We start from the raw sequence: 11126 nt of genomic DNA, 5'->3' as shown, positions 1-11126 counted from the left end.
AACATTTTAACCTATCTTTTGCAATTTGGCAGAATGAATGGTGCTGTAATACAACCATTTAGGGCATGAGGGCGGTCCCTCTCATGGAGCGCTGGCTGATGGAGGGTTTAAGCGGAGGCCTACCACCAGGCTGTGATGAAGATCTCCTCTTTGGCACCTTCTAGGGCATCCGCAATGGCATCAAAGTAACCAGCGGCATTGACAAACCTTCAGGAGAAACATGCGGTAAGCCAGATAAAAATCATATATGGAGATATATTTCCTGAATGTGCTCATGTTCAAGTGGACGTAAGAGTAGATTATCTTATGTGACCGCCTAAAAAGAGACTATGTGACTACTAGATGTTCATTCAGCATATGCTTTCAACAACTGATACACAGCGTAGGGGAAACATCCCTTAATGGTACAAGAGAGATCATATTTTTCATAGAAGAATATTTGTGCAAATATTGTGCACACAGTGTGCAAAGAATTGTGGACAAAGCAATGGCAATTGAAAAATAGTGGGTATAAGGTGAACATTGATGAAGATAATTGTGATGATGATGATGATGATGATGATGGTGGTAGGTGTGAGGCCTCTCTACTCACCACTGTGTTGTAGTGTTCTCTCTGACGGGGGCGAAGGAACCATGTCGGTTCTCCCTGAGGAAGTCCTGCCCATACCTCTGTGCGAACTCATCGATGGAGTGACCCCACCAACGGGCCTGCCTGTACGTGGAGCACTTGATGGTGAGCGCCCTATAAAATAGACCACATCACAGAGAGTATGGAGTCAAACTTGTGTCACTTTAAACCGAATTTGAATATGTTGTATTTGCATTTGAATTGCTGAATTTGAGCAATTGTATTGGAAAAATCCCAGTCAACTTGAAATTGAATATAATATTTTGAAATTGAAATGATTTGCTTTGATAGATAAATTATCCTGACTGAAAATTACGCTCTTTGAACTTTCACACTCAGTTCTCACAATTCAATTTCAAAACGTGAAATTCAATTTCAAGGTGACTTGGATTCAGTTCCAATCTAATTCATTCAACATATACTATTCAAATTCATTTTTTCCAATAGCCTACAATTGCTCAAATGCAGCAATTCAAATGCAAATACAACATATTCAAATTCGGTTTAAGGTGACACAAGATTTACTCCATCGAGAGCCCCAGAAACCTTTTATAAATGAAGAACCATTTCACATTTATATATTTGTCAGCAGAGATAAGCACAGCCCACATGGCAAGAAATGAAAGGCAGAACATGGTTCTGAAAGGGGGCTCTCTTGGACCTGCCTGCAGAGATTCTCGATGGTGACTCCGTGCCTGACTCCGGTCTCGCGGGTGCCGATTTTGATGTGGAAGCCCTTATCGTAGAGGATCACGGTCCCCACCTGGCCATCCTCAGGCCTCATGTAGAGCAGAAAAGAGTCCTTTACCACCAGCCATCTGAAACACGAAGCGGCCGTCACATGAGAGAGAGAGATGGAGAGAGAAAGAAAGAGAGTGAGAGAAAGACAGGAAAACAAGAGGTCATTACCAAATAAACATTGGCAACAAAAGAGAAGCTTTGACCCCCGTGCTCCAGAGAGGCCAGTGACGGAGGGAGAAATTCAATTGCGTGGGTCGGAGCAGAGATGTTTGCTTTCTTGCGAGCGGTGAGAGTTATGCAAGTGTAATGCTAACCCGGGCATTAAACAGAAACAAAAACATTGCCCCACCGCAGATGAAAATACTTCAGTGCGAGCGTGTGTTATCCTCCCCCTATCTGTTTCAAACCTGTTCCCATTCCAAGCAGCCATTGTGTCAGAGGTCAGATGAAAGACCACACCACAACATACAGGCACGTTTATCTGTGTTTCACCCAACACACTGTTTGCACTGTACTCTTACTTGCGTAAGAAGACATTTGATGGCGGGCAATATATTCTGATTGCATTCAAAACATTGATACAGTGTGCAACAAAAACAGATTGCTGCCATAAACTTTGTGAGAGGCACTGTAGTAGACAAGCTAGTGAATATATCTAAGGGCAGTTTATACATTGTTGGAGCTGCACCTACAACAAACTGGCATCATACTGTATTGTGCTGTATTTTATACCCCCAAGACTGGGGAACCAGCTGTTGGTTGGGTGCTGCATAGCACTGCATATTCTCACCTTTTGGACCAGCGATAGCACACGCTGTTGGAGCCACACCAGTAACACACAGGAAACGTATTGCCCCCAGACTTCTTCAATATCAGGCCTTCACTGTATCATTTTTTTTTTTTTTTTTTTTTAGGAAAACAAAAACACAACAAAACATCAAACTCCGTGGGTGGAGATCTTAGAAATTTGTCAAGACAAACATACAACTAGGCACAGAGTTTGGACGACTTGACGGAATACTGTTTTCCTTCTGATGCTATCTCCCAAGGCTGGCCCTCTACAGTACGGGGTCGAAGCCCATTGTGAAAGGGCCTCCATTTGAAACAGAGTCTCACATAATTATGACTGTTTTGGGTTTGCTCTTACATTCCCTTTGGTCCCAGGTCCTGGATAAATGAGATCTGACTTACTTCCAGGAATTCAAGCTGAAAAACAAACACAAATGTGAGGCATCATCAGGTTATCATGCCTGTGAATCTGCTCAAGGGGGAATAGATTTAAATGTGCTGAATAATCAAGTTTTTTTCCACACTGAATATAGATATCTGTGTCAAAGCTCCCAAGTTAGCAGCCGTCCCAAAGTACGAGTTGGTACACTTCCTCCAAAATACCCCAAATGTATAAGGTTAACAGTTGGCTTTTCATTCTTTTCCTTTTATTTATTCGTTGTTCTAAACTTTTACAAGATATATATCCGCCTATGGTATAACATTTCCTTGATCCAGGTAGTTTTCAATTAGTTCAGTAAATGAAGCATAATTAGGAGTCTAGCAGTGCGCATCTATGTGCAGTGAGAGATGGTTTGTGGAGAAAGAGAGAGAGAGGGGGGGGGGGGGGGAGAGGGGGGGGGGAGAGGGGGGGTTGTGCTGTGGAGAGGGGGCTGCTCTAACGAGGAGAGGCACAGCATGATGGACTCACACAGGGCACACAGGCTTCAAAAAGTCTTTTCAAAAAATCTTTCAAAAGAAAGAATGACTGTCGAAACAAAAAAGTTCAAAAATCAAGTGGAGGATATTTCAGTCTTGTGAAAGACAGGTAAAAATGTATATTTATATATATATATATATATATATATATATATATATACTTCACAAGTCATTGTCAATTCACAAGCAAGTTAGCAACTAACATGTGAGTAAGTAAGTTTGAATCAGAGGAAGTCCTAGTGGTCATTTCATGAGCTGGTAGATGACTTACTGTTGCTGGATGATTCCGATACAAAGACCTTTTCAATATGTTCCTCAGATAGTCCTCTAGCTGCATCTAAAATGAAATGTTTTGAAGTGCATGGGTAACTGACATTTCAATACATATCCAGTTCCTTGTTGACTTCCTTGAGACAACTCCTCTTTGGTTTGAATCTGAATGGATAATGAAGAATGGATAATACAGCCCATTAAGGCCTAAGTTAGGACAGAACAGCACTATCAGAAGAAAAAAGTATCCACAGAAAAAAAAAAACTGACCTTCCTGCTGACGAGCTGCTCCTCTTTGACCAGGGCATCGGGCCTCCGAGGCAGTGTGGGAATATGGCCTCCCTGGAAGTGCTTGTGGCCTTTGAACGATCTCCGTTTCACCAAGTGTCTGAGTAAAAAAGGAGAAGCAGAGGAGAGAGAGAAGCAGCGGCAGCCGCAAGTCAGAGCGCCAGATGTCATATCAGCTCAGCTCATCTGCGAAACACACACTGATTTCATTTGCCCCTGAATGTTCTGTAATCAGCGCAGTTAAATGGGAAAGAGCTGCGAGCTATTTTCTATTTGGGCTGCTGCCGTGGAAAGAGCGAAGGTGTCACCTCTGTGGGAAATTGAGCACACTAACCTGGAACATGAAAACACTCACCAATACCAGATGCAATGGGTCAGAACACCTATTTCGTATTTCACTGCACAGTAAAATGTGTGTGTGTGTGTGTGTGTGTGTGTGTGTGTGTGTGTGTGTGTGTGTGTGTGTGTGTGTGTGTGTGTGTGTGTGTGTGTGTGTGTGTGAGAGAGAGAGAGAGTGTCAGTTTATGTAAGTGTATGTTTGCAGGTGTTATACAAGATATAATGGATTAGAGAACATATTACACTGCACAGTGAATGACTGTGTGTGTGTGTGTGTGTGTGTGTGTGTGTGTGTGTGTGTGTGTGTGTGTGTGTGTGTGTGTGTGTGTGTGTGTGTGTGTCTCTATATATCTGTGTCTATGTGTGTGTGTGTGTGTGTGGTTCCTTGTATCTGTTGGAATATGGTAACACTACTCACATGCGGCTTGGCAGAGGGATCTTGAGCAGGGCCCTGAACTTGAGCAGCTCCTGGTGGAGAGCCTGGAAGTGTTTGAAGCGCCGCTTGATTTTCCACGTGAACTCTCCATGGCTCAGCTCAATGGTGTACAGGTTAGGGTTCAACACCTGTGTGGCAATCACATTATTATCTCTAATTAACCAATTATGTCATGGGTGGACTCTTCAGGCATCTGTGTTGTTTAAGCTTCTTATATGGTTTTTAACTCTTCTAAGTCATGTTAGACATTTTTGCAGACCAAATCATTGGTTAAATCTGATTTAAAGACCAGGGATGGATTACTGCACAGGCCTACCGGGCTCAGGCCCAGGGGCCCAAGGGGTCAGGGGGCTCTGAAGCCCAAGCCTTTGCATGGAATCATTGCCTCAATATCAACAAATCAGGATGTAGGCTATGACTCTGATTTAGATTCATATTGTCATTCTGATTTAGTATTGGCCATCCCCAAAATGCACCAGAATACAAGAAATCACATCAAACAAATTAAAAAAATTCTGGGGGAAGACCCCCAAACCCCCCCTCCCACATATACGACAATAAATGGGGGGCCCTTAATACATCTGAGCCCAGGGGCCCGAAAGTTCATAATCCGCCCATGTTAAAGACTGTGACTCCACAATAAAAGTATACTATTTTTTTTACTGTCTATCTAATAAAGAAATACTACATGACGTATTACTGTGCTATTTGTATAATGCAGAGTGCCCAGAACAAGGATCAAAAGACCACAAGCTGACAGCACTAATATGTTCTCTGTGTTGAGGTGAACAAACAGCACACCCTTGTACAGGTGAAGCGCTCCACTTCCGTCACTCGCACTAATACAGGCACCTCCTCCACAAACACAGCGCTGTCCATGGACTTGAAGGGGAGCAAGTTGTATATGGTGGGAAAAGGAATGCTCCCGGACTCTGGAAAAGAAGCACAACACAAATAGCACAGGTTGTTAAAATGGAGTCCCCAAAAAGCAGCATAGTGGTGAACAAATCAACTTATCAGAAAGAGGAGCAGGAAGGGTCTACATAAAACTGTTTCAATAACAAATGAAGGGTTCAGATGCAAAAGCCTCTAAATGCCACCTATGTCAAAAATGAGATAAAGATGGTGAGGGGATGCTCTCCACACATAGTATACGCTAATCAAATAATTTAACTTCTAAACCCACTAAATACCACTCTCTTCCTGGTCTAAAATATCGATTTATAGGCAAAAACCTATAGGAGCCTGAATTTAAATGCTCATTTAAAAGAAAAGTGGTCAGACGGATTTAGAGGGTTTTGCATCTGAACTCTTCAAATGTTCGTCTGTGCCTTCCAGTGTTGCAACAGCTGATAAGAGTGGAATTTCAGCTTCTCCGCTGCAAGGCTGATCATTTTTGACCATGTAACCTTTGGAATACCAAAGTAATAGGGCTGGAGGGGGTGACCCACGCAGGGCAACAGAGGTGGACACTGAGGGGCCCAAGCTCAAAGAAATGCTTTTCGTTCTCCTGGAGTATCCCACCACCCCGCGCTCTCACACTGCACTACTGCTGTACAACTCCACAAACCTCCACGTCACTGGTGTAGACTTCCCAAGAACCAGTGCGGTTAGCAGTGTCCAGCTGATGCAAGGTGTTGATATGTGAGGTTTTAAGGATAGCAATCAGCAAAGTTGCTCTTTCAGGTCAATGAGCCATTTTTACTAAGAATTCGTAAAAAAAGGAGTTGGTCGTCGGTCAGAAGAGATGGGAAGTGGATGGGTATGTGCATGTGTTGGGTGTGTGTGTATATAGTGTAGGTTGTGTGTGTATGGGTGGGTGGGGTGTATCTACTTGAGGAGGTGTGTGTATATGCGTGTAGGCTGAGTGTGTTTTTTTGTGGAGACTTTCTGACCCATCTGTTTTCCATCACAGTGGTCGGCATGGCAGCCAAGGTCCAGCTCATCGGTGTCGTCCGGCAGGTCGTACTGGTCCAGGCTGTCTGAGAACTGGCTCATGACCGACTCCAGCCGCTCCAGTGGGGGTGGCCCCTGTCTGGACCTCTGCGTCAGCATCCTGCCCCCTCACACACACACACCCATCTGCAGGGGGACACAACACCACCCAAACAAACAAAAACAAAAACAAACAAACAAGTGATCATCTGCAAATAACACCTACATGGATTATCATTATTACAAAATACTAGATGTACCGCAGAGCGGTACAAAATATGACCGCCGCCCAGTCCAGCACATTTTTTCCACAAAAATAAATCACGCTGAAATGCCTATATGATTCTAACTGTCTCACTAAATTGCATTATCCACACTCAATTCTCACTGGTATCTGCTAGACAACAAGTACCAAAACATGATTAGTTCATAGATTTCACATGTAAAATTCATTTTATACAACCCCACCCCCATCTTGCCTGTTCATAATTCTGAGAAATTCTTGAATTGTGTGCATGTGTGCGTGTACACGTTTATGTTTATGTGTGTGGGTGTGTGTGTGTGTGTGTGTGTGTTTGTGTGTGCGTGCTTGTGTGTTTGCCTGCGTATGTGTGTTTGTGCAAGTGCATGCATGCGTACATATGTCTACTGTGTGAGTATGTGTCATACGTATGATTACTGTGAATGTATGTGTGTGCGTGTGTATCTTGCACATGGAATGGGTTGACATGGCCCCTTGAGATCAACATACAAAAAAAATGGTCCTCCTAAAAATGGTCCTCTTGAGATATTCACAGAAAACTGTGTCTGCCCTACCCTCCTTTCGGGGGGTGCAGTCCAGCAGGGGGGCTACAGATCAAAACGAAAAATGATGGTTCCATGCTATTCATATGGGGTTACATGGCCACCAAGTTTCGTCTACCCCGGTCTTTCAGTGTCCCGGGAATCCTTGATGGAAATTTGGACATGCGAAAAAGAAAAAAAAGAAAAAACTGACTAACTGACTAAACCTATATGACCGCCGATTCGCTGCGCGTTGGTCATAAAAATGTTGGGCCAATAGTCAGATTTTTTTATTTTATTTTATTATTCCCACTTCATGGCATCATGCCAAGCCTCCGCCTTGTTTTTTTTGTTCAAACATACACCTACCTACCCATTATTTTTCAAACTTCAACCTTCCATTTTTTTTCAATCTTTTCATTGTGTCTGGTGTGCTCAGACCCCATCTTCATGTGATGGAGCAGAAGTGTGTATCTTTCTCTTTACAGAATCAAACTTTTTTTTGAGTAAGCAATTTAATGTTTACCTCACACTCTGCTTCTGTCTCTTCCTAGTTCAGATACTGCTCACGTGCTTTTCCCTCCTCCAGACCAAAAAATAAATCTAAATTTCATGTTTGTCCAAAAATGTGTTATTCATATTTGTTTCCAGCCCTTGTGGTTAACTAACTAACCAACAAAGCATTTGCAACCATGTTGTCATAGTATTTTCTTCCCATCTTTCCCTGCCCACAAACTAATTGCTTCCCCCACATGCAAAATGCATGAAGTATGGATTTCATATCTGCTGCGCTCTGTTAGCATAATGCCAGGCTGGCGTGCTATTTGCATCACTTACACTGAGGGAAGCCAGCGCTAATGAGGTGGATCTGCTCTCATCACCAGCACTGGCGCCAATGCCCCAAATGCAAAGTGACAGGCCGGTCATCAGAGAACATGGGGACGTAATGTCTTGTGATCACGCAAAGGGTGACGGACATTGATTTTGCTCAGTCTGACGGCACATGTAATGACAAAAGAATGGAAAGGTCAGGGTCAAATGGCATGAAAATGATAAACCGGGGCTCATATCACGCAATGTTGGGGGAGACAATGGCGCCTTCTGTGCTTTTACCGTGAGGGACAGAACACAGAGCTGAATCCCGTTTCATTTCCACTCGTGCATTTGTCTAGGGTTTTATACATAAGTGTCACTGGCGCCACGCATTCACTCATTAGGCCTACTGTCATTCATTGTTGACTTGGATGCTAGACATCCAAACTTTAGTTTGAGGAAGAGGCTTTGGCAATAGAAAACCAGCAATGTTAGTCCATTTTTGCCCACTTAAGCTTTTTTGTGGGGCTTGGATTTTGTTTTAGTTTCATGACGATACCGCTTGGATTTCACTCAGATATAGAACAGAATTCCTAGAGCGAAAGACAGAATGAGGCCTCTGCCCTGCATGTGACCTGAAAGGATATCCAAGCACTTGGTTAAACCTTAAATAACTGCAGAATGTGGTAGGTAGTAGTATGAGGCATTTAAGAGTGTGAGAAGTGTGAGAAAGAGACCGCAAGTGGGGGGAGGGAAATTGTAGAGAGAAAGAGAGAGAGAGAGATGTGGTGTGGAAAGGGGCCTTTTCCCGGCTCTGGGATTTTGTGCTCCGTTTCACCTGTCATTGCTACACCAAGACGAGGAATCTCCCTAATGGCCCTGCCGAGAGGCCCGAGGCTACGGCAGAGCAGCAGGGCCAAACAGGCCTCTGGCGCAGCCCGCAAACTAGGTCTTAAGCCTGACTACTGGGAACTGTGTTCCCTCAACGTTCCCATATCACAGAAGCACATAGGGTTCGTTTGAATTCAAATGTCATGGTTAATACTTATCTATGATGTTATATGGTTGGTGTGTATGCAAATTATGTGCTCTGTACACCCATGGTGGATCTCATTTAATTATAAAAGTATTTACATAACATTTTGTTGGTGATCTACCACAGTACCTCAAGTCACTCAAACCAACTGTGCACAGCAACACTGTATCATGGCATCCTCATTTATTTGCCATGCTTTGTGTGAATGGCACTTAAGAAAATTAGCTTCAAAGGAGCTGTGTGCCTATACTTGACGTAGCACATGCAGTCTGTCTACACCAGACCCTCTATCCCCCTGGCAACAGCGCGTCGCGCTGGCTCATCACATTCAGATTCATTAGATAATAATGAGACCGACTTTGGTGTTTGAAAGCCACTCGGCATGCTGTAGGCTGGTAAAAAAGTCACACCATCACCGTAACCAGTCCTTCAAATGGCTTGTTAGTGCATTCTTGTAAGGCCCCCGCAGTCCAAGATAATGAAATTTGACTCCTTCCTTTGACCAAGGAAGAGACTGGGTTAGATGCATATAGCCTCTTAGTTTAGTAATACAGTATGTCATGTATTGATGAATACTTTTCTTATGGCAAGTTGCACACCTTTCATGCATTTAAGTGCTTATAGAGCAAGAAATTCATATCTAAGCCCAAACTAAGAAGTATAGAAGATCATTGTAAATATTGTTCTATAGTAATATTATAAGTTTATAATAGTAAACACATAATCTATAGCTTTTCATTCTGACAGCCCTGAGGGTAAACAAAAATGTCTCCCAGGCTCAGTAATGTGTAACAACTGAAATGTCAACAAACAATTGCATTGTATTGATCAAGTGAAGCATAGCTTTGTAAATAGCTTTGACAGCTCTGTATTGCTCCATTGAAAATACTGTAGCCTGTAACTTAGAGGCTTTAGGTGTTCCACATGCATAGGCACATACATCTCAAAATGTTTAAATTCAGTCTTTTTCCAGTGTACCAGTTGATTGGTAGAGTTGTTTACAAACCTCTCTACAAACACAGTCTTCTGCACACACTTGCTTCTTTTGACATGTTTCTAGATTTCACATCAATTGTGTTGAGCATGTGCAGCATTTGCCTTGTAGGTAGTCAACTCTCTAGTTTCAGGCCAAATCTCAGTACTGCTGCTTTATCACCTCTACACTCAAGTCTGTGCTACCAGCATTCACATCTACTAATGTAATTTCATTTTATGTTTCATTTCATCCTATGGTTGTTACGTCAATTTGTGAGCAAATTATTTATATGCACAGCTTGAAGGTAGGCTTTTGGTTTCTGTGGTGTTATGACTGATACATTGGAGAAGTTAAAGTGAAAAAGACATGTACTGTCTTGGCCTCCAGAAGAGATGTAGCCTCTTACATTTGTAACTCAGCTTCTGATATATTCAGCTCAAATATTATGAAACTTGATCTAAATCTGAACCCATGAGGAAAGATGGAACTGAACATCATTTGCAGACAAAATATTTCAAAGCCTTCTAGTATCTTATCAGGAACAAAAATGCATGCCATGCCTGAGATGGATATTATTACAGTAAGATTCTTAAGGTGCAAATAACCATGAAATATCACAGAAATCTTCACCACAGTTCACTTGCATTTAAATAATGAAGCCTTTATTGCTAGGTAGATTGGAAACACACACAAGGGGATCTGATATCTCACTAGCCACAAGCTCACTAGCCACAATTGTCTTGTGTACTTTAAATTAAACCATATGAGTGAGACGACACAGCATAATATGTTTTGAGGGGGCTATTTAAATGCCATAATGACAATGTACTCTTTGTGTTTGCAGAGTAATTAGTCCTAGGCGCACATCCCCAAGTCACGACAGAGGGACTGTAGAGCCATTAACCATACATTGGGTTCATTAACCATACATTGGGTTCATTAACCATACATTGGGAGGACACGTTTACACTGGTGGGGCTCATCAACCCCAATCAGAAGCCAGGTCAGTCATCGTCACAAATTCATCTATTACATCACATTCAGACATCATCACAAATGCATACATTGCAGGTACACAGGCAGGTATATAAGGACACAGATGAAGCAAGATCAAGACATGTTGAGAAGGACAAATGGAACGGATGAGAGCCCTTATAGTAAACAAGAGCAAGGA

The 11126-nt window shown here is 42.6% G+C and overlaps 1 protein-coding gene across 5 annotated transcripts in view; it reads right to left on the bottom strand.

Annotated features, from left to right (window-relative positions):
• The window catches only part of si:ch211-168k14.2 (phospholipase D1), a 29979-nt gene that overhangs the window by 18248 nt on the left and 605 nt on the right, over nt 1-11126 (bottom strand). For 4 of the 5 annotated variants that reach the window (XR_006030195.1, XR_006030196.1, XM_042084442.1 and 1 more), the window contains exons 2-11: nt 6305-6491; nt 5211-5341; nt 4392-4537; nt 3617-3734; nt 3348-3413; nt 2517-2575; nt 2160-2252; nt 1294-1446; nt 593-742; nt 124-207 (exon numbers count right to left, since the gene is read on the bottom strand). Coding sequence is in view for 3 of the 5 variants with exons in the window: in XM_042084442.1 (XP_041940376.1) it covers nt 124-207; nt 593-742; nt 1294-1446; nt 2160-2252; nt 2517-2575; nt 3348-3413; nt 3617-3734; nt 4392-4537; nt 5211-5341; nt 6305-6464 (1160 nt within the window). In the remaining 2 variants the exon portion in view is untranslated. Of the gene's footprint in view, nt 1-123; nt 208-592; nt 743-1293; nt 1447-2159; nt 2253-2516; nt 2576-3347; nt 3414-3616; nt 3735-4391; nt 4538-5210; nt 5342-5979; nt 6252-6304; nt 6492-11126 lie in introns of those variants that run through there. The other variant, XM_042084443.1, reaches the window with a different exon arrangement.

Source organism: Alosa sapidissima, chromosome 2, assembly GCF_018492685.1.
Source record: "Alosa sapidissima isolate fAloSap1 chromosome 2, fAloSap1.pri, whole genome shotgun sequence".
Lineage (NCBI taxonomy): Eukaryota > Metazoa > Chordata > Actinopteri > Clupeiformes > Clupeidae > Alosa > Alosa sapidissima.
The sequence above is the reverse complement of the archived record's forward strand: the minus strand, read 5'-3'. Positions and strand labels throughout refer to the sequence as shown.